Below are 23527 nucleotides of genomic sequence, written 5' to 3'. Positions count from 1 at the left end.
TTCTTAAAGTTGTAATGGAGGAAAATCATCAGTAGTGCTGCTTATTTAAAATTGCTCACAGAAGAATAAAATAAAATAGCTCATGAGAATGGTGTTAGGATTTTGGTCGTGTGTCAGAGAATTTGAACTTGGAGGCTTTGGACGAGGCCCCCAGGCAGCTGCTGATTCATGTCTCTAAAGTGAAGGAAAGTGTCGCTAGTACTGACTATCCATGCAGAGGAGGGTTGTAGAACTGTGTTCTGTGTCCTGCCAGAATAACAAAGATGTGGGGTAGTGCCATTAGCTACGGCTCTTCCAGGGCAAGCTGTGTGTTTTGGGGTTAGTTCTCTCTGTTTCTCAGCATGTCAGTGGACCCACTGCATCAGTGGGACTGGTTCTTGGGCCCCACCCTGCCCTCCTGGTTCAGAATGCCTTAGAAGAAGGTGAGGAATCTGTGTTCTTGTCTGTCACTGTTATTTGTGAAACTTTAGTTTTTTTCTCAGTTTTCCAGTGTATGCCACCTACTTCCCTGTAAGGCGGTTCAGGATAATTGCCAAATAGATGGACTTGTTCTTTCTTTTGCACTGGAACTGCAGCTTTAAATAAGCTCCTCCGGTGATTTTGATGTAGATTAGTCTTTGAGAGCCACTGTCCCCTGCAGTGTCAGTGACCTGATGCCCGGCTGCCCCACTGTGGAGTGGGCTACTTTGTTAGTCTTGAGTCCACTTCAGTACTTCAGAAGGCTTCCCTGTCTCCCTCCACCTTTTCTGTCTTATTCTCTTATGATTTTCTGTCCTCCATGTCCAGTTTCTGATCACTGAGGGAGCAAGACTTGAACTGATTGAACTTTGTGAACCCAAGGGTCTCCTCTTTGTTGTTGTCTTTGATTGGCTCATCTCACAGTTTTAGTTGCCCTGCGGAGATGCTGATGTTCGCATACCATTGTCCACTAGCTCCTTGTACTTCACAAGCATGAATTTAAAATCACTGGTGGTCTAGTATTTCCCTCTACCCTAGAACTGGGGAGAGTGCTTCCCGGCGCTCTCGTCCTTCTCTGGAAACGACGAGTGAAGAGTCTTGTCAGCTCTTCACCGTGAGAGCAGTTTCTGTATAAAATCACTCTGTGGCTATGAATTATGCCTCAGTAATTGAATTGGAAAACAGGGGACAAGGTTGGGAAGTGAGCGCTTGCCTGTAATTATTAGCCATCCAAGTGTTTTTGTAATTTTAGGAGTTTACCTTTCGTATTCTCAACTTATTGCCTTCACCTGTAACTTGAAGATCTCTGAGAAAATGTGTATGTGAGGCCTTTGACGAATAACTTTTAGTTCTAAAATTCTTATTAGTACCTGTATAAATCCTTTCTACTGTTTTAACTCATCCCCTTTTGTTTTGGTAATAAATATCAGCTGGGAAACATAGACTAAGCACAAAATATGATGTGTTGCGAATATCAGGAAACTATAAATGGAGAAAAATTAACAGTATTCTTTGATATTAGGAACCAACTGTACAATAGTATTGCAAGTACTCAATCAAGATCATTTAACTTCTTTCCAAGATGAGTTTCCATTAACCAACAGTGTCTTTTCTAGGGTCTAATTAGCGTAGCCTTTTCTTCAATGAAACTTTCTGGGTAAAACAACATAAATTATCTCCAGAGACATTCAGCCCTCTCACTTCATGTAAAGTAGAGACTCAGTAGGAAGGTTCTTCATGTCTAAACAAGCTGCGCCCACCACATACTAGTGTTGGAATTTCTGCCTGCTCGATAGCAGCAAATACAGGTGTTTCTGGAAAATGAAGTGACCATTTTAAGAAGACCTCAGTAGACACCTTAAAAGATTGTATTAAAAGAATTAAAAATAAAAAAAAATTTTAATAAAAAATAAAATATATATTTTATAAAAGGAAGAAGAACTCAGTAGATAGCACATTTAATGGATCTGGAAGGAGATAGTCGTAGCTACCAAAGATGTAAGTGCAATACTGTGTCTGAAGAGCCAGGAACCACAACAGTCTTTTTGCAGCCCTAATTACCCTAACTTCTTTTTACTTTTTTCCACAATTATCTGAAATGGCCCTAAGGCTCAAGTCACCAAAAACGAATTTTTCAGTCAAATGATTAATTTGCCAAGTTATCAAAAACTTACTGTAATAAATGTTCTTGAAGAATATGTTCGTATATATTGATGGTCAAGAAGATTATTCCTTAAAAGTTTTTAGTAGATTGGTAATTCTCATTCGGTGAATGGGCCTGATGCTGTGAAGACCCCTTAACTCAGTTAAGACCTGCTGCTCTGGTTGGCCTGTCACCTTGGCTGTTGGAATAGATTCAGCAGCTTTTACCTTTTAGGGTTTCTTTGCACAGGTGCATTTGACCACTCAGCCCTCCATGGCAGACCGACTCTCTGGGTCGGAAGGAGTGACCTTAGGGCAGGGGAGAGAGTGGGTCTGTCCAGTTGTCAGTCCTGTGCCTTTGCCCTCTGGCTCACCCATCGAGTTTTCTTTCTTGACTTAGCCATTTGTTTTCTGCTGTGAAATCACAGCATTTCTGATTTGGAAGATTGCTTAGAAATCATTCTGGTCCAGCTTGCTCATTTTAAATTATTTCCCTATTGAATTTAAATCTTAAATTGTAAGGTAATCTTATTTTTTAAAAAATCAACAAACACCAAGCAAGAAGGAGAAAACACAGAAACATTATTCCTTCTATCTAAACAACTATGTTCTGTTTCTTACCAATTGATCTTTATCATCTCAGGTGATTATCACTTCTTCCTAGTTTGATAGCTCTGCATTTAATGAGCATATTCTTTATTTTATGACTGCAAAGCTTTGTGTACCCAGCTGTTCTAGGGTCCTTCTGGGGGAATCAGAACAAGCAAATATTGCAGAACAGAGCTTTGTCCCACCTGGTATTTGCTTTCTTGTCATTTTCTGACTTTTAAGTGGAGGTTGGGAAGAAGTAAAGTTTCCAGGTGGGCCAGGGGAGTATGTCAGAGGAGTGTGGGTCTGGAGTCCATCAGTAATGTAGAAGGTCTAGGCCAGGTTGATCCTGAAGGGCCATCTCTAGGAATCCCAGCCCGACATGAATTGGGGGCAGTGGTTATGTGGCAGGAGGAAGCACTTTCATTCCCTCTTCTGTCTTGGTCAGTGTCTGCTTCTTACTGTTTGCATTACAGAGTCCTTTGCAGACATTATAATCTGTTCTTGGACGCTTCATGGAAAATAACTTCCTTTTCTAGAAAGAATGCCAGAATAAACTTTATTATACATACTCCTTGTGCATATCTGTGATTCTATCCTTAGGATAGAATAAAGGGCATTTTAAAAAATGGGGTTGGTGCTGATTACTCAAACCTATGTAACAATAGCACAACCCTAATAAAAATACATCAAACTCCTTTAAAAATTAAGGAATACACCACAATAAATATAAAATGTTTGCGTTTCAAGGTCTTGTGATGGGCAGGGGTGTAAATGATGGTTGAGTTATGGTGACAAGTGACACATGCAAAGAGCAAAGATCTAGCAAAGACTGAAAAGGGGTGAGTGGGCTGTACCCTCCACAGCCCTTAGATCATGTGCTTTGTGTTCACCTGCTGTTTCTCATCGTTCAAAATGCTGACAGGCAGGGGTGGGGGGGTCACGATTGCACCAATGTGACTCCCATGCCGTGGTAACCTCCCCCTTCCATGATTAGGAATTGCACGTGATCTGATGAGAATTACTGAAATGCAAATTTCATACATTTTAAGGCCTTTAATGATACTGTTATATTGCCTTCCAAGAAAAGCCACGAACCAGGTCACTAGTATCGCACAGTGCTCCCAAGGCTGGGGATTATCACTCTGTCCTTTGATAGGAGGAAATGGTGTCTTATTATTTTGATTTGCATTTCTTGATTACTGGTAAGAATTAAAGTACTTATGTTTAGTATGCTTTTATTTTTTGAGTTGCTTAGTTCCTGTCCTTGGCCAGTTTTTCTGTTAGATTCTCTTAGAATGCTTTATAAAGCAAGGTGGGCAACCCTCTGACAAGGTGGGCAGCAGGAGGGTTAAAAGGTGGGCAGTCTACTGCTAGATCCCCCTCTCCACCACTGCCCAGTGCCATTTTGGGCCCTGAGTTAGTCCTCCCTTGGGGGTGGGTGGGTGGGTGGGTATTAAATGAGCTGATGCTGTTGGGCACTGAACACAGAGCCTGGCACAAAGTCCTTGAGAAATAAAGACTGGCCAAGGAGAGGAAAAAGAATAATACCTGCAGTGTTATTTGCTTTGTCTTGTGTGTTTCAGATATTTTTCCTAGTTTGTTGGTTGCTATTACAGTGGCCTGGCCCTGGCGCTTTTCCATTATGCATGGCTGCCGCTACATCAGAATCACCTGTGGCCCTTTTGCTCTTAAATGTTTTGTTTTATTCTAACTGTAAAAGTACATACATGTTCATTTTGGAAAATCTTTAAAAAGTAGAAAGCTAAATATAATAAAGCACCCCCTGTGGAACTTTAACAAATAGAAATGCCTCTGGCTCCGCCCCAGATTTGTGAATCATAGTCTCTGGGAGGGACAAATGGGGAATCTGTATTTGAAGAGGTTTTACTGGGGATTGGTTAGGAACCACTGCTTTATTTACATATTTTTATGAAGGCCTTTACCACTTTTGCATTACAAAATATTCATTTAATACTTTCTAGTACCTTTACAATTTTATTTTTTATATTTAATTGTTCATTGTTTTCTACTGATTCTTCTGATCCCCCCCCCCAAGTGGAATGTTTTTTGTTTATAAAAATAGTGGACACTTGTAAAACATTCAAACAATACATAATTATAAACACGATCGCACCCCTGCCCAGAGCTAACCACCAAATAATCTTAACGAAGTTTTTCTAAGAACAGGTACAAAATATAAAGTTAATAAAGAAAAACCAAATGACTTTATGGTACTATTTTATAACTTTCCTTTGTAGCTTAATATGTTATAGACAGCTTTTCATGAGAGCATGAAGGTCTACATTATTATTGTTACTAATTTCGTTTGCCTCAGATAATCATTTTGCTATATCTCACAATTTTGGGTGGGTCAAGGATTTGGTTAGGGCTTGGCTTTGGGCCCTTATGTACCATGTAGCTTTGACTGGGGTCACTTGAGGTCCACCTTACTTTTCATGACTGCATATGATTTCATGAGGTCTGTAGCCATAATTTTTTTTAATTAGTCCACCTTTGATAGGCATTTAGGAGCTTTCCGGTATTCAGTGATTTAATCAAGGCGTGGTGGCTGTCTTTGTACATACATTTTAGCACACTAGTCCGGTTACTTCCCTAATAATAAGTTATAAGAAGTAGAACTACTGGATCAAAAGAAATGCACATTTTTCTTTTTGATACGTGTTGCTTTCCAGAGTCGTACTAAATTGCATTATCACCAAAGTCTCTGAAAATTGCTGTCTCTATACCCTCATTGATACCATTTTTTTTTATCTTGGTCATATTGATAGGTGAAAGATGTCTCTTTGTTCTCATTTCATTTCTTTGATGCTTAGTGAGATAGAACTCATTTTAAAACAGCTTTACTGAGATATAATTCATGTCCCATACAGTGTTCCTTCCCCCTTTTAAAGTGCACAATTCAGTGGCATTCAGTGTATTGTGTGACCATCACCAACCACAATTTTTTATTTTTAAATTTTTTTCTTTTTTGATTAATTAATTTATTTTTTGGCTGAGTTGGGTCTTCATTGCTGCACACGGGCTTTCTCTAGTTGCAATGAGTGGACGCTACTCTTCATTGCAGTGAGTGGGCTTCTCATTGCAATGGTTTCTCTTGTTGCAGAGCACGGGCTCTAGATGCACGGGCTTCAGTAGTCGAGGCACATGGGCTCAGTAGTTGTGGCTCTCAGTCTCTGGAGCCGCTGCAGGCTCAGTAGTTGTGGCACACGGGCTTAGTTGCTCCACGGCATGTGGGATCTCCCGGACCAGGGCTCGAACCCGTGTCCTCTGCGTTGGCAGGCAGATTGTTAACCACTGTGCTACCGGGGAAGTCCGCCAACCACAATTTTAGAACATTTTCATATCCCAGAAAGAAACTCTGTACTTTTAGCAAGTTCCTTCCATTTCCCCCAGACCTTCAGCCAGATGCAACCACTAATCTATTTTCTGCCCCTATGGATTTACCTATTCTGGACATTTCATAGAAATGGAATTATACAATATGTGGTCATTTGTGACTGGCTGTTTTCACTTAGCACGATGTTTTCGAAGTTCATTCATGTTGTAGCATGTACTGGTACTTCCTTTTTTGTGGTTGGATTATATTGCATTTTGGATATATCACTTTTTTCCATTCATCAGTTGATGGGCGTTTAAGTTCGTTCCACTTTTTTGGCTGTTAGGAATAGTGCTGCTACAAACATTTGTGTACATGTTTTTATGTGAACATATGTTTTCAATTCTCTTGGGTGTATATGCTTAGGAGGGGAATTGCTGGGCCATATGGTAACTCCAGGTTTAACCTTTTGAGGAACTGCCAGAGTGTTTTCCAAAGTTGCTGTTCCATTTGACGTTCTCACCAGTAGAGTGTGTGAGAGTCCAGTTTTTCCACATGCTCACCAACACTTGTTACTGTCTAGTTTTTTTAATTGTAGCTACCCTAGTGGGTGTAAAATGGTACCTCAGTGTGGTTCTGATGATGGCTAATAGTGCTGAGCGTCTTTTCATGTGCTTATTGACCATTTGTATATCTTCTTTGGGAAAATGTCTGTTCATATCCTTTGTCCATTTTAAAAAATTAGGTTCTTTTTATTTTTTAATCATTAGTTGTAAGTGTTTTTTTAATACAAGTGCCTTATCACATCTATGATTTGCAGATGCTTTCTCCCATTCTTTGGGTTGTCTTTCACTTTCTTGATGGTATCTTTCAAAGCATAACAGCTTTTTATTTTAATGAGGTCCAATTTATTTTTCTCATTGATGTGGTTTGTGCTTTTGGTGACATATCTAAGAATCCATTACCTAATCCAAGGTCATGAAGGTTTACTCCTATGATTTTTTTCTAAAAGTTTTGTGGTTTTAGCTCTCATATTTAGGCCTTTGATTCATTTTGAGGTTTTTTTTTTTTTTTTTTTTTGGTGGTACGCGGGCCTCTTACTGTTGTGGCCTGTCCCATTGCGGAGCACAGGCTCCGGACGCACAGGCCCAGCGGCCATGGCTCACGGGCCTAGCCGCTCTGCGGCATGTGGGATCTTCCCGGACCGGGGCACAAACCTGTGTCCCCTGCATTGGCAGGCGGACTGTCAACCACTGCGCCACCAGGGAAGCCCCATTTTGAGTTAAGTTTTGAGTATGATGTGAAGAACAGGTCCACCTTCATTCTTTAGCATGTGGATATCCAGTTGTCCTATCCTTTTTATCCCTATTGGTTGGAAAGACTATTCTTCTCTCCATTTAGTTGTCTTGGCTCCGAGGTGTAGAACGTTTTTTATGTTTGTTGTTTATTTGTTTTGTGAGGTATCTGTACATTTTCTTTTTGCCCAACTTTTTAATGGAGTAGTATCTTTTTTATCCCCCCCCCCGAGTTCTTTATATAATAAAAAGTGCCACAACCTTTCTGGAAAACAATTTAGCAACGTATATAAGGAGCTTTAATAATGGCCCTATCTTTTGACACTGTTTCCACTTCCCAAAAACAACCATTTTCCGTGTTTTTCACTTTTTAAATTTTGCTGTTTTTCTTTATGTTAAGTTTTTCTTATTGTCATACTAAAAGTATTTTTTCCTAGTATTTTTATCCATTTTAATCTACTTTATTCACTTTAATTCACCTGGAATTTATTTTGTATTTTAAGATGATACAAGGATCAAAGATTGCCGCCACAGCCGTCCAGTTTAAAATACCACCTGTATAATACACTAATTTTATATGTACATGTATCTTTTTCTAGACTTATGTAAAGAAATCTATAGCTTTATAGTTTTGGTATCTGGCAGGATAGATTCCTCCTTCATTCTTACTGTTTTTCAAAATTTTCTTGGCTATTGCAAAAATAAATTTGCATAAAATTATAAATTACTTTGGGGGGAATATGCAGGTTTTGTTCTATATGTTTAAAGGGAGGTTCTTGTCTAAGCGCTTTTTTTCCATTCTCCATGCCCGCCTGGACAGTGGTGACTGAGCAGGGAAGTTGGTAGAGTCTGAAGGCTGCTTCTGACAGATTTCTGCAGGAGTTCATACACCTCTTCTGTCTTGTTGAACACCAGTCTGAGAGAGGAGGAACTTAAATGCACCCTGAGTTTGTAAGCACTTTGCAAACTGGAATAGCCTTGAGCAAGTACGTGGAGTTATATGGGGAAGGCCAAACACAGGGACACGAGACATGTCTTCTCTTCCATTTTGCTGCAGACTCATCTTCACCATCCATTATGTATTTTGAGACACATGTAAGCAGTGTGTAGAGCTTATTAAGCATCTACAGATAGACAAAGTAGAGACCAGGGTTTGAATGTGCTGTATAGTTTCCAGCCATGCTATTTCTACATGTTGAGGTTTCAATATACTGTCACGTATAGCTCAAAATATGCTATATTAAGAACATCCCAGATGAGAAGCAATGTGTTAATCTTTAATAACTTTAAAAAGTCTTTTTTTTTTTTTTGTGGTACGCGAGATTCTCACTGTTGTGGCCTCTCCTGTTGCGGAGTACAGGCTCCGGACGCACAGGCTCAGCGCCCATGGCTCACGGGCCTAGCCGCTTCTCAGCATGTGGGATCTTCCCAGACCGGGGCACGAACCCATGTCCCCTGCATCGGCAGGCGGACTCTCAACCACTGCGTCACCAGGGAAGCCCCTAAAAAGTCTTTTATAATTTAATCATAAGGTTGAGATTTTTATCAGATTTTTGTATGATATATATTTTTTTGTATGTAGCATTTCTGTATTTTAAGAAATGGGAGGAGGACAACTGGCTGGATTCTTCAAGTCAGTGCCATGAGAAAATGGGGGAGGGTGGCAGGAGATGAAGAACTTTAAAGACAAATAACCAGATGTAGGGTTTGGGTCTGAATTGGGTCTTGATTTGTGCAGACCAGCTCTAAAAGACATTTTGGGGGCAAGTAGAGAAATTTATATAGGGACTAGATATTAGCAGATATTAAAGAATCCTTCATTTGGGGCTTCCCTGCTGGCACAGTGGTTAAGAATCCGCCTGCCAACGCAGGGGACATGGGTTCGAGCCCTGGTCCGGGAAGATCCTACATGACGCAGAGCAGCTAAGCCCATGTGCCACAACTACTGAGCCTGTGCTCTAGAGCCCGCGAACCACAACTGCTGAGCCTGAGTGCCACAACTACTGAAGCCCACGCGCCTAGAGCCCATGCTCCGCAACTAGAGAAGCCACAGCAATGAGGAGCCCGCGCACCACAATGAAGAGTAGACCTCGCTCGCTGCAACTAGAGAAAGCCCAGGCACAGCAACGAAGACCCAACACAGCCAAAAATAAAAACAAATAAATAAATAAATTTATTTTTAAAAAAAAAAGAATCCTTCTTTTGTTAGATGTGATAATGGTATCCTTTCCTCTCTATTTTTCCATACGTTTGAAATTTTTATAAATGCAGAAGAGACCTAAACAAGGATCATCTTATATTTCTCATATTCTTCTATTCCTATTGATTTCCGCTTGGACTTTCTAGTCCATGGGAATAAGTTGATCAGTTCTGAAACATTTAACATTGATACTGAATGCTGCTGGGGGCATAGTCACAGGCTATTGGAGCTTTATTTTAAAGTACCAGAAAAAAAGGAGAGGGTACAGTTTATGCCCAGTCATGGGAGATTGGATAAACAAGTGTATAGCCACATGTTCACTAAACATCATACTACAACTGAATGGTATGGGACAGAACCTGGAGTAAATACGAAGCCAGATGGTTCATGCATACACATGTGCATAGGAAAAAAGACTGGAAGAAGAAAAACCTGTCTATGCTTCAGTAGTGGACTCCTGGCTGTCAGGATTTCACATGTTAATTATTTCCTTAGTTCTTTTGCTTTCCACATTTTCTACCGGGTGCATATATTGCTTGTATAATCAGGGAAAAAACAGACATAAGGAAAAGAGGCTGTTTTCTCTACCAGTCAGGAAGCTCGACCTCTCAGCTTGAACTTTGTTTTTGCTTTGGATCCTGGTTAGGCTTCCAGGGGTTGTGCTCCTGAGCAAAGCCAGGCGGTTTTTCTACACACTTATTTTCTGAGTTCTCATCACGATAAAACCAAAGCAGAAAACCCTGTAACTTTTTAAAAATGAGCTTTGGTTCATTAAGAAATATTTTTATACTTGGTTTTCCCCTAATTGCAGGTGTATAGTTTTGATTCTTAATTTGGAAAATCAGAGTGGTGGTGTACTTCATGGGAGGCACTGAGTGTTGTGAAATCAGGCGAGGAGTGTGAATGTCAGAGCAGAAGATAGAAATCCCTGAACTATGGATTATATTGTTGCATATTAGGAACATTACATTTCTCTGATTTCACAAGTTTCTTTAGTAAATTTGTGTGAAGAATGTTGGTAGTTGGTAAAGAGTAAGAAGGTGGTCTCCACAGGTCACCTTTTCCATTTTCTTTGCAGTTAAGAGATATGGTTGGTCTGGCCTATTACTTTGAAAGGCTGAGAGCAGCTAAACTCTGTTTTTGAATCTTTAGCAGATCATCTAATACTTTTAGAAAAAATATTGTCAGATGTCTGCGTAGAAATTTTAATGGAAGGCAAAGCATTTCATAAGCATTAACAATTGTACTGGGTGGTTGTATTCAAGATAAGTGCTGTCTTATTCTTTTTTAAAAAAAAATTTTTATTTATTTATTTTTTGGCTGCGTTGGGTCTTCATTGCTGCGCATGGGCTTTCTCTAGTTGTGGCAAGCGGGGGCTACTCTTCATTGCGGTGTGCAGGCTTCTCATTGTGGTGGCTTCTCTTGTTGTGGAGCACGGGCTCTAGGTGCTCGGGCTTCAGTAGTTGCAGCACATGGGCTCAGTAGTTGCAGCGCACAGGCTCTAGGGCGCAGGGGCTTCAGTAGTTGTGGCATACAGGCTCAGTAGTTGTGGCTTGCAGGCTGTAGAGTGCAGGCTCAGTAGTTGTGGCGTACAGGCTTAGTTGCTCCATGGCACATGGAATCTTCCCGGACCAGGGATCGAACCTGTGTCCCCTGCATTAGCAGGCAGATTCTCAACCACTGTGCCACCCGGGAAGTCCTGTCTTATTCTTTTAGGAGTGCTGCAAGTATTGTTCCTCTGGTCACAAGATTATGAAATCCAAAGGGTGGCTCTGATTCTTATGCTCCATCAGATATTCGCAGTGGGTTGTGATTGGTCAGGCCTTGACAATCTTTTTAATTAGGTTGAATCATATGAAATTGCCAATGTTTGGTCATTTGGGCCTAGAGAAACAACAATTTCATATGGTTGAACCTAATATAGTAACAGCTTTTCATGCACTTGTATGTATTGTAGAGTGAATTGGGTTTTTGTTACTACAGTTTAGAATAAGCATCGCTTTCTTGCTCTCAGATGATCATACAAAAGTGAACTTTAACCAGCCTTGCTTCTGAGTTGGTTTATTTCTGTGTCTCTGGCTCTTCCTTAAAGTTGCCAATGAGCTAAAGAGAACCTCACCAGCTGCCTTCTCTCTGTGGCTGATACTATCCATCAGCTTTAACATTAGTTTGAAAAATAATTAATGAACGTGAATTGGAACTCTGAAAGCTTATTAAAATATTTTTATTTGTTTTATTTTAGTCTCAGATGCAAACATCAGTGGGAATTGGACCCACACAGGCAATTGCAACGGGCCCTACTGCAGATCCTGAAAAACGCAAACTGATACAGCAGCAGCTGGTTCTACTGCTTCACGCTCATAAATGTCAGAGGCGAGAACAAGCAAATGGAGAGGTTCGGGCCTGCTCTCTCCCACATTGTCGAACCATGAAAAATGTTTTGAATCACATGACACATTGTCAGGCTGGGAAAGCCTGTCAAGGTAAGTGCCATTTTCTGAAGTCCTGGGGGCAGAGCTTAGGATGAAATTTGCCTATTATTCTCAGGCACCTCTGTTGTTAATAAGGTTCCCACCACCAACGTCCCCACACGCCGACCAGTCAGATGCCTCTGGACACTTACCTGCTGAAGAGAAAGGCGATTTGGTTTTATGATATTCTGTGAACTTCTGCTGGCTGGGGCTGTGCCCTGCATTTGTTCTTTTCTGCCTTCCTGTGTCACGGAAGACCTCTGTCCCTTCTTGACACTGTCTTTGTCATAACTGTCTAGATCACGGTTTTCTTTTGGACAGTGTAGCTCACACACATACACGCATGCACACGCCCTTCCCAGAACGTAGAGCATCTGTCTTGCAGTCGTTCTGTGTGCCCACACTGCCAGGGGCCCACTGCCTTGCTCCTCCACCTTTTCGTCTTGAGGCTCATTGGGATACTGGTGAAGTTGTCCTGGGTGACTGTGACGTGGGGAACTATGCACCGTATCATCCCTGCCACTCCTTCCTTCCCCTCCAGGAGGGGGACTCAGGCGAGTCACGTGCCCCTCCCCCCCCCACCTGCTCTTCTATAGCAGACACCCTATTTCTCCTGAAGAGACTGCTTCTTACTAACAACTCTACTTCCCTTTAATCTTTATTCTCTTTCCTTCTCTTCAAACTTGTGCTCCTAAACCTTGGGGAGAGTCTGTCCCTGATCTCCCTCTTTCCCTTGTGACATTTGTGAGTCCCAGGTGTAACCCTGATCCTGATGGAAAAGCAGAGGAGGGTCATGCTAGACCTTTAGAAAGAAGTGACAGCACCTTCACATGGAAGCAAAAATAAAGACAGAGGGACCAGGCACAGCTGCCCTCTCAAGTACTTTGAGAACTGCCCAGCATCCCCTTCAGAGTCTCCACAGACCTCTCATTTGCTTCTGTCTATATTTCTTCAGCTATAGTATTTAGATGGTTTCATCCTTAAACATAATGTAAAATTTTTATTGTAAATAGTGACATCGCAGAATTATTATTTGTTCTGCCTTTCATTCCAGTTGTGCAGTATTTCAGGTCGAGTAGTTTTTGTTCTGTTTTTGATTTGTGGGCTGAACCTTATTCACCATCATTCATAACATTGCTTCTATGGGAAGTTTTTGTTTGGAACTCTCAGTAGTTGACTTACAAACTTTTTGGAAAATAGCCTGTTTGTAAGTTGAGGACTGCCTGCACTGTGCTGTGGTTACACTTGTTACCATTTTTTTATGGAAGCTGGCATTATAATTTAGGTGTAATTGAAAGCGTGACGATTTGGATAGAAAAATAACATCTCGTTGTTTTTCTGGTCATAGTTGCCCATTGTGCATCTTCACGACAAATCATCTCTCATTGGAAGAACTGCACACGACATGACTGTCCTGTTTGCCTCCCTTTGAAAAATGCCAGTGACAAGCGAAACCAACAAAGTAAGTGAGCATTGGGGGTAGAGAAGCTTGGCGATGAGATGATAAGCTATTTCTAAAGAGAATACAGAGGAGTAGGTAGGAAGCAGGGCAGAAACTACTAACCGCAAAGTATAGTGGGAGCAGAGGTACCAAGGTGGAGACCTGAGGGTGAAGCTCAGCTTAGCGAGTAGGCAGGTCCTCCATGTGCTCAGTGACATGGTCGCTTTGGAATCCCCCCCACCCTCCACCCCCAGCACTAGAATTGGTCACAGCAGAGCAGTTAGTGCAAAAGAGGGGCGTCACTTTGTTTAGAGAGCCAAGAGCCAACATGATGACTCTTCATGTTTCTTGACAGATACTCAGGATCTGAGGATTTGAGTGTCATGTCACTATAATGGCGGCGACTTTGGGGTGAGGGGTGGAGTAGACTGGACACTTCTTTTGGAATTACTCTAACTTTTGAGGACTCCGTTTTCTAGAAGAGTCGGGGGTCAGGGTAAAATCCCACGCGCAGATGTTTAGGAGGTTTTCCTCCTTGGAGATGCAGTTCCCAGATCTAGGTGCATAACTGACAGTTTATTCAGCACAAATTGAGAGTCTCTGCACCAGGACTGGCTGCATCCTGATCATTCCCATCATTTTTGTCATCTTTCCAGTCGATCTTTGTAGCCTTTAGCTGATCGGCTAAGCAGCGCCCTGCTTAGGAGGCCTGCGTGTGGCTCCCAGGGGCTCCCTGTAGGCATCAGAGCAGGGAAAGGATGAGCATCTCTCCCAAATTTTAAGTCCCTTCCTGTCATTTCCAAGGTGAAACTGTGGTCTTTGGGTGTGTCCCTCAGTTTGGGCAGATAGGCCGTGCCCTTGAATCTCGTGTCACCCCTTGGGCTGGAGCTGCTCCCCGTGACTCCAGCACCGTCATCTTCATCTTCCTCCACCTCATCTGTGCCGTCTTGCCACCCTCCCCTGTTTGTCGTTATGTGTTCATTACTCTCATTCTTCTTGATCACCTGCCTCAGACCCCACTGCTGCCTGCAGAACATGTGCTGCTATTCTTTCTGGTTGTTTCCATGTGGCACAAGGAAAGATGGACAAGCACACTGTTCCTCAGAGCACTGTGCAGGCCACATGCTTTCCTCTCAACAAGCCCAGCTCCTTCCTTCCAAGAGGGTCCCTCACGAGCCTGCCCCACATGGCTGGGTGTCCACGGCACAGGAGGGATGGTCCAGGGCCACAGGCCTGTCATCCTCCCTCCCTCCCTGCAGAAGCGGTCATACTAAGCTTCCTTTAAAAGTCACTTTCCTAAATCAGTTAAATTATACTTTGATTAACCAAAAATTGAATTAATACACAATTTTCCAGGACATCTCTTATATAAAGTGAAGATCTAGGAGTCTGGGTCTTCTAGAACCAGATATTTGGGACAGTAGTTCTAGTGGAATGCAGTCTGGTTTTCCTTCAAGTTAGTGTAAAACATTTTTTTTAACTAGTATGTTGTGATGGTTAGTTTCTTGTGTTTTAGGATGTATTTCAGTAATAGGTGTGTTTTGTTTTGTTTTTTAAAATTAATTTATTTATTAATTTTGGCTGTGTTGGGTCTTCGTTTCTGTGCGAGAGCTTTCTCCAGTTGCGACGGGCGGGGGCCACTCTTCATTGCGGTGCGTGGGCCTCTCACTGTTGCGGCCTCTCGTTGCGGAGCGCAGGCTCAGTAGTTGTGGCTCACGGGCCCAGTTGCTCCACAGCATGTGGGATCCTCCCAGACCAGGGCTCAAACCTGTGTCCCCTGCATTGGCAGGCAGACTCTCAACCACTGCGCCACCAGGGAAGCCCAATAGGCGTTTTAAGTGCCAGAATATTCATTTGTCGAGTTTGTGGTTGTACAGTATTAATTCCGTGAGTAATGAATTAAGACATTGTTCTTAACTGTTAATTTGGGGCTGTGGATTTTCTGAGCTCTTTTGGTTTTTAATATGTATTGCCATGACAATTGTAAAGATTTCTCTTTTTAAGAAACTTTGTGTGGTTTTTGTTTAAAAAAAAAAAAAGAAAAATGAATGTGGGTTTTTTTTTTTTTTAGACTCCTTATAACTGCCTGACTGTTGTGACAATTGATCCAGTGCGTGCTCTCAGAAGTGGTAAACCACAGTGTTTCTCCTAGTCATAATGTAAGGTGTTACCAGGGTGATTTTATAATATAAAGTCACGGAGAAGGTATAGACTAACTTTGTGCAAGGTTTTGGCAAATTTTCATGAAAGAAATGAAAGTGCTTTCTTTTTTTTTGTTTGTTTTTGGTTTTTTACATGCTTCTCAAATTACGTTTCTGCTCTGAGTCTATTCCTTTGGCTCTAGCACTATAGTTTTGTGAGTACAAAGGACTTTGATAGGCTGAGTGAGAAAGTTGCAGCAATATCTTTTCTGTAAATGTTTGTTGCTGTTCCTCCTCTCCTGAAGCAAGTTGTGCTTATCATGTGTGAAATGGGGTTTAGGCAATAGAGAGGAACTGTGGATCTGACCCTCTAGCAGCTGAGAGTCAGCTCCACTGTTAGAATATATCCAGTTGACCCTTGAACAGCTCAGGGGTTAGGGGCACCAAACCTCTGCACAGTCAAATATCCACAGCCCGGGACTTCCCTGGTGGTCCAATGGGTAAGACTCTGCGCTCTCAGTGAAGGGGGCCTGGGTTCGATTCCTGGTCAGGGAAGTAGATCCCACATGCATGCAGCGACTAAGAGTTCACATGCCAAGACTAAGAAGTACGCATGCCGCAACTAAAAGATCCCACACGTCACAGGTAATACCCAGCGCAGCATAAATCAGTCAGTCAAACCACGGCCTTCCCACTGCATTGGCAGTTTGGTTCCTCCGTGTCTTTGGTTCTGCATCTGCAGATGACAGTGTGTGGGTGTCATATTTGCTGTTGAAGAACATCTGTGTGTACGTGGACCTATGCTCTTCAAACCCATATTGTTTAAGGGTCAGCTGTACATTAAAAATGATGTGACGATGGCATCAGTCAGAGGAGTGAGGTAGAGGCAAGGCAGTATTATAAGCAGTCCTGGCAGGGAGGATCAGAGTGTGCTGGAGGGTGGGGCTGGGCAAAGCCCAATTTCAATAAAATAACAATGGAAGAGCATTCTAGACAGCACAGCTGTTATGCCTGCAAGGGCACAGATCTGACTGGATTCAGAGGTTCCTATGCTATAGTAAGGTTTGTAGTGGGTGGTAAGGACCCCTGGGGACTGAGACACACCTGTGTCCACCAAGGCTGTGCTTTCCAGGCAGGTTTTCCCACAGATGCTCACCCTACCTGGTGCACACATCCTACTTATCTAACTTCTCTCACTGATGTCTCTATTGAGAGAACCTGCCAGAATCACCTGTGGAGCCTACACAGTGGTCATTGAAAGGAAACTCAGACCTCTTTGGCCTGTGTTGAGATTTTTAATTTTTCCTTGAGTTGTTTTCAAGAGATTCTGCAATCACTGATCTTGAGTTATCCATCCCTTATAGAGATAATCAGATTTTATTGAATAATTAGGACTTTGCAAGGTATATACCTAATGTCAGTCCTGGCATCTGATTCCCAGTAAATTCCAGTACTGTACAGGGTGGCAACGGGGACAGGGGCTGTGGGAACACGTGACCGAATTCCCTATTTGAATTCATGTTGCCTCATCAGTGGGGTTATTGGTACTCAGCATGTGGTCCTCAGACCAACTGCACGGGCACCCCCAGGTTGAGTGTTAGAAATGCAGAAAATTGGACCTCATCCCAGACCTTCTGTGTTACTAGACTACATTTTAACAAATTCCCAGGTGATCGGGACATGCTGCTCTGAATGCCTTGAAGGGCAGAGTGTCTGTTCTGGAACTTTTGAGAAGGTGTGAGTTGTTCTCTGGGGGAAACCATGGGTTTCCCAACTCAGACCAGAAGGACTGTCAGAATGGGTGCCCCAGGGTCAGCCCCAGAGCCACACCAGCCCACTCACTGCCCAGGGCTGCCTGGGCCCTGGGCTGCACCTCGACGTGAGCCTCCACAGGGTCTCAGTCAGCAGTCCCCAGACCTGTGACTTGAATAGCTCTACTGGCTTGATGCTCACTATCTGGCCCTGCTGTGTGTTCCAGCTTTAGACCCCTCTGTGTGAAATGCATTCCTTCAGGGTGTTGAGTCTTCCTTAAAACGTGCCCTCGTGACGCCTGCCTGGTGGTCAGCAAGCACTTGTGGGATGGCCACCTGTTCCACCTGAGGGCTCCCCAGAGACCCTCAGCCACCTCTGACAGCCCTCACTCGGGTAGGGGCGGGGAGCAGAAGGGGGCACGGTAGCCTCTGGCTGTAGGGACAGAGCATTGGGCTTGTTTGCCCTGATTTAAGTACCAAACCTTCGCTGGTGATAGACTTCATCGGAATAGCTTTGTCCTTGCTCTTCTGGGAGACACAGGGTTGCCACTTCTGAGTCTTTGGCTTCTGAGGAAAACCTGCTGCGGGGCGTGCATTCTTGCTTGTTGGTGGCTGTGATGGGAGGCCTGGCCCTGGGGCTCAGGTGTTCCCCTTTGTCATTGTGCCCTGTGCTGTACACATGAAGATGCTGGAGAGGAAGGGGGGTCCTGGTGCACAGTGCATGTGAAGCCCTGTGCTGTGGGAGCAGCTCTGCAGAGACGTCTGCAGGTCTGAGTAAATTTCAGCTTGGCTTTTTCAGTGGAAATCTAAGTGATGACCAGGTAGTAGGTGGTTGCCTGCTCCATGGCATGTCCCCCACCAACCTCACAAAGCTTTGGAGTTCAGTGTGTCCATTTTCATTGGATTTACAAATTGAGCACAGTTTTATTGAGAATGACTGGGGGGACTGGAACTTCTGGTGAATTGAATGTTGCAAAGCAGCAGTGTATAGCGTACATGGACCCTATCCGTGAGGCTTTGTGCTCACTGGGGAAGGACTGCCTTGAAAAGTGGTGGGTGAGTCCTGGGCAGAGCCAACTATGAAACTTGGCCTTTTATTTCCTAAGTCATGGGCTCCTGGTATAGCTGCAACAGAAGGGGAATGGTGGGTCAGTGGAGGGGTTGGGGGTGTTTTGATGTAGCAGGAATGCCGACTGATACTCAAGGGAGAGGAACCCACACTGTATTGAGATGTATTGAGACACTGTGTGATGTGATATTCTAAGGATTGATTGTGTATGAAACATAGCATTGAGCTCTAAGAAAGAAAATGATGTAAAAATCGTAAAAAGAACAGGAGGTTTTGACATTTAAAGAGGTAAATGGGAATTCCCTGGTGGTCCAGTGGTTAGGAGTCTGCACTTTCACTGTGGGGGCCCAGGTTCGATCCCCCCCCCAGTCAGGGAACTGATATTGTACAAGCCTTGCAGCATGGCCGAAAAAAAAAGGTGGGGGGGCAAACATCAGTACAGCAGGCTGTATTCTCAGTGATACCAGATAAATGAAGCCTTGCTGTTTTAGCACTCCTTTCATTTTTGTTCGGCCCTAAAGCCCTCAGTGCTGGGAGGGCACCTGTTACACTGCTGCAGCTCACCTGCACCTCGTTTCCCTGTGCTGGGCACCACAACATGGGAGGAATCCAGATGCGTCGCACGCTGGTCCACCCTTTAGGGAACGTGCAGGGAAGAGGAGATGAGCACCATTGAATCTGATATGGGGTCCAGAGCTGCGGCCTTACATTTGTCAGTATTATCAGATAAATTTGTTGCTCTCCCATCAGACCCTCTGCTCTGTGTGCGTATCCCGGAGCCTCGCAGAGTCCCCAACATCCAGTCTGCACGCAGTCTGTGCAGCAAGTTGAGTGAATGAGTGAGCGAGAGAGTGCAGGAAGCTCAGATGCCCAAAGAGAAGCAGAGGCCTAGGAGACGCTGGGGGAATTCAGGGAAGACTTAACTGCTGCCCAAGACACCAGCAGGATGTTCACGGAGAGCTAGAGCATCTAGCGCTTTTACCCCTTTCAATCAGCTGTCACCCCCATAGGAAATGCCTGTGTTCCCTTACCCTTATGAGATAATTTGTGTTATCTCATAGCAGCATTTGGACTCAAATTGGGCCATGCGTATATGTTAGAGACGCTTTTTGTTTGTATTTTGTTTTCCTTTGTCTCTAAATTGTTAGAAATGTCAATTACCAAATGCTTGCTTGTCTTCGGATAGATGTGTTTTCTTTTAAAATAAAAAATATAGTAATGTTTACATTTAGGACATAAATGTAACACAAACAAAAAATGCATTGACCTTGTCAGCAGCTTCCACGAGACATGCTGGCTGCCCCATAAGTGGCCTTGGGTTTGGGAATGGCATTTGTCCTAGGATGTGGAATTTTGGCTAAAAGGGTGGCATTTGGGGAAGTGTGGACACGAATGGATAATAGTAGGAAGAAGTGGTCGCTAATGCATCTTCACCCAGAAACGGAAGGCCACGTACACCTTGTTTCTTTAAATTCCTCTCCCTCCACAATTGATCAACATGTGTATCAACGTAGTCTGTGTCTATTCTTTCTTATACCACAAGGTGATAGAAAAATAAGTCATCCTACCATTATCACTTTCCTTTTTACATCATAGTTCTTTTAGAAAATTTAGCATGTCAGTTTCAAGAGTACAGTGTCATGTGTTTAAAGTTTTGTGGAGTATTAGCTATTAGGAAAAAAACACTTTTATAAGGTATTATACATGACTTATTTCAGCTACATGCTTGTCATAAAGTGTACCTTGGGAACTGATTTTCATTTATAATAACGAGGTGCTTGGTGTGTGTAATTGTGTCTAATGAGCATTAATGAGTTTGAGATCTGAATATCCTTATTAGAAAAATTAATAGTATGGAATGTGTAATTATCAAGTTTTGGGTTTTTTTTTTAACACATTTCGGTTTAATTAAGTTACTCTGATAAGTATTTGAGTTGTTTATGTTATAGTTGCACTGATGGTAATGTGAGAATATTGTTATTACACATAAGGTAATTGAATTTTAAAGAAAGGCTTTGTGTTTTTTAATGTATCAGAGAGCATATGTTATAGTATCAGTTTTATAAGCTGCTGTTTATGACATGACTATAAAGCTTTGGGAAGTTGGAAAGAAAGGAGCTCTTAAGAATAAGAATAAATGGTATGACATAAAACTTCTGCCATATATTGAGTGCTCAGCAAAGGAGGACATTTGGATGGATGGATGGATGGACAGACGGACGGATGGATGTTTGGGGCCATCTCTGTTAACTTTGAAGCCCTTGGGAATGGGGCTCTTTATGTTGCCACAGATTTTTCCTTTAGTCTCCAGGGATCAGGCAGGAAGAAGGGTAGCTGGAGAGAACACCCTGCGAGCCAGCCGCAGGCCAGGCCAGGCCATGGGAGCCGAGGTTGGCTGCCGAGGCTGAGCATCTTGACACTCAGTTCTGAGTATCAGCGGTGCTGAGGGGACACCAAGCCTCGGTCCATCACTCATTTCAGCTAGTCACTCTGTCAAGTACAGCATTTCTCGAACAGCTTCACATAGCAGAGAGCTCAGCATGGTGTCCTCCTGCATAGGAAACTCGTAGGAGAGAAAGGTGTGGTGTTACCTGGTCACTGTACGCCGCAGTTTCAAGGAAGTGCACTTTTGTTTTTTGGAAGGTCACGTCATAGATCTCAAGTTATTAATAAGCAACAAAACTGACCAACTGGGTATCACCTCTGCTCCTTCTGTTAATCCTTCTGTACCTATGCAGGTGAGGAGTAAAGGACTTGGGAGAGCGACAGCAGGAGGGGGCTCCTTAGGTCATCTCAGTGGTGGCTGATGACCCCCAAAGAATCCGAAACTTTCTGTTGTTACACGTTTTCTATTTCCCCAGAATCGACTTCTTATGAGTCTCTAGATTTAATACATGAGGACTTTGATTAGGTAATCACTGACTTTGTGGTCTGTTGTTTTCTAACATAGAAGCTTGAATTTTTCTTCAGCTTTTTGCTCTTCAACTACTGCTGTGCAGAATAGATGAATAGAATGGGATCCTTCTCTCTGCACAGTTCCTTTCTTGGTAGCCTTGTTCCAGTGTTTCGTGACATACATAGGTGGTCTTCTGATAAAATTTTACTTGCTTTTCAGTAGTTTTTAAATCATTTGTGGACTTCTCCCTTTTACTTATCTTTTTTGTTTGTCTGTTTGTTGTTATAGCCATCCTGGGGTCTCCAGCTAGTGGAATTCAAAACACAATTGGTTCTGTTGGCACAGGCCAACAGAATGCCACTTCTTTAAGTAACCCAAATCCCATAGACCCCAGCTCCATGCAACGAGCGTATGCTGCTCTTGGACTCCCCTACCTGAACCAGCCCCAGACGCAGCTGCAGCCTCAGGTTCCTGGCCAGCAACCAGCACAGCCTCAAACTCACCAGCAGATGAGGACTCTCAACCCCTTGGGTAGGTGAAAGAACTCTCAAGAATTTCTTTGTCCACATGCAGCATTGGGAATGACAAGTCTTCCTGGAACCCAAGGCTGTTTTCAGTTACTGTTTTTACTTTAAATTCAAGTTAATATATGTATATATATTATGGTGATGGTATCTTTTAAATGATTGAAATAAAAAACTTCCAGGAAAAGGCTAAAGTGTAGGGTGCACAGAAGATGTTACAGGCTTGTAAAATGAATAGCATTTGCAAATGAACCAATATTTTTGTTGCTCCTGTCTGGACAGTTTTCATAAGGGCATTTCTTATGGCTCAGAATACAGAATCTCACAAGTTAGAATTAGGGTTGTACCACTTGCACTGACTCGGAGTAGACCATTTATTTGACAAAGAACCTGAAGGTGGGTACAGCTTTTAGCACGTCTTGGTTATGGGCTACCTCATGGCTGGAGGTGACCAGCCTGGACATGGGGAGGTTAACAGGAATCTCAGAAAATCTCTTCTGTCTCAGACTTCTCCATGGATTAGTGTTTCCTAGTGTCATCTCAACCCATTAATTGCCAGTGTTTCATCATTCAGTCACATCTCCACAGTTTTTGCAATCTCTGCATAGTGTCTCCTTAATGTTTCTCTTCAAATTGGCATAGTCCTTTTAAACTCAGACTTAAGCCAAACAGTTATGTCAGCAAGTTAAATCAAGGTTGTTGTGCTAGTTTTTTTCTTTTCCTAATAAAATATTTTAACCTTAAAAATGTCCAGTTAAAGACATCTCATCTGTTGCGTTTTGGGGAATAATCACCCTAATGCATCTCTAACTCCTGCTGGCTAGGAGACTGGGTTGGAGCCCTGAAACCTGCATTATAATCTAACTCTACTCCTACTGGTGATATAATCTGGAACAAGACTATTAACTTCTCTGTATCTCACCTTTTTCTTACTTTAGAATGAATACTGTAGATAAGTTGACCTTTTGTCTTCTTCACCTGCACTTAAATTTCTATGATTTTTACCTTCTGATATGCAAAAAAAAAAAAAGATGATGAGCATGTATGTGACAGGTTAGCTTACTTGTTTAGGTCATGATATTAATGAAGCCAGAATCAAAATCTGAATCTGCAGATGGATCATTTCTGGTTTTTTTCTGCAGCCACAGAGCACTCATGATGCCAGCCAGCCTCCATAGAAATGCCTTTCTTTAGTTACAAAGTGCAGTGGGAAGGAGACTGCAACTGAATTATTAAACCTGATCACCATTGTTGAAAATATAACTCCCAGAGTTCCTGCCATAGCGTTTATTATTATAACTTATAAGAATCATTTATTTATATGTGATTTTTTTTTATCTGTTATCAGGACTTTAAAGTGTATATTATAGTTCAGGAGTTGGTTGATTTCTTTTCTTTCTTTCTTTCAAGGAAATAACCCAATGAACATTCCAGCAGGAGGAATAACAACAGATCAGCAGCCACCAAACTTGATTTCAGAATCAGCTCTTCCAACTTCCCTTGGGGCCACAAAGTAAGACCCGTGTTTCATTTGGCTCCGATCTGAGTGACAGTTGCGTGTGAAAGTGGGCTGGTAACCACGGGAAGCTCTTGATTCTTTCTAAATGTGTGATGCTCGCCCTTCCTTCCTTCCTTCCTTCCTTCCCTCCTTCCTACCCTCCTTCCTTCCTTCCTTCCTTCCTTCCTTCCTTCCTTCCTTCCTTCCTTCCCT

General features: G+C 42.7%; 1 protein-coding gene across 1 annotated transcript in view; it reads left to right on the top strand.

Moving 5' to 3' along the window:
- The window catches only part of CREBBP (CREB binding protein), a 132068-nt gene that overhangs the window by 65571 nt on the left and 42970 nt on the right, over positions 1-23527 (top strand). Inside the window, exons 4-7 of the mRNA XM_029221308.1 lie at positions 11766-12006; positions 13343-13456; positions 21581-21823; positions 23227-23329. Coding sequence (XP_029077141.1) covers positions 11766-12006; positions 13343-13456; positions 21581-21823; positions 23227-23329 — 701 coding nt within the window. The remainder of the gene's footprint in view (positions 1-11765; positions 12007-13342; positions 13457-21580; positions 21824-23226; positions 23330-23527) is intronic.

This window comes from Monodon monoceros, unplaced genomic scaffold (assembly GCF_005190385.1).
Source record: "Monodon monoceros isolate NGI ecotype Baffin Bay Population unplaced genomic scaffold, NGI_Narwhal_1 Super_Scaffold_13, whole genome shotgun sequence".
In the NCBI taxonomy this organism is placed as follows: domain Eukaryota; kingdom Metazoa; phylum Chordata; class Mammalia; order Artiodactyla; family Monodontidae; genus Monodon; species Monodon monoceros.
Note: the sequence above shows the minus strand (reverse complement) of the source record. Positions and strands in the feature narration are given on the sequence as shown.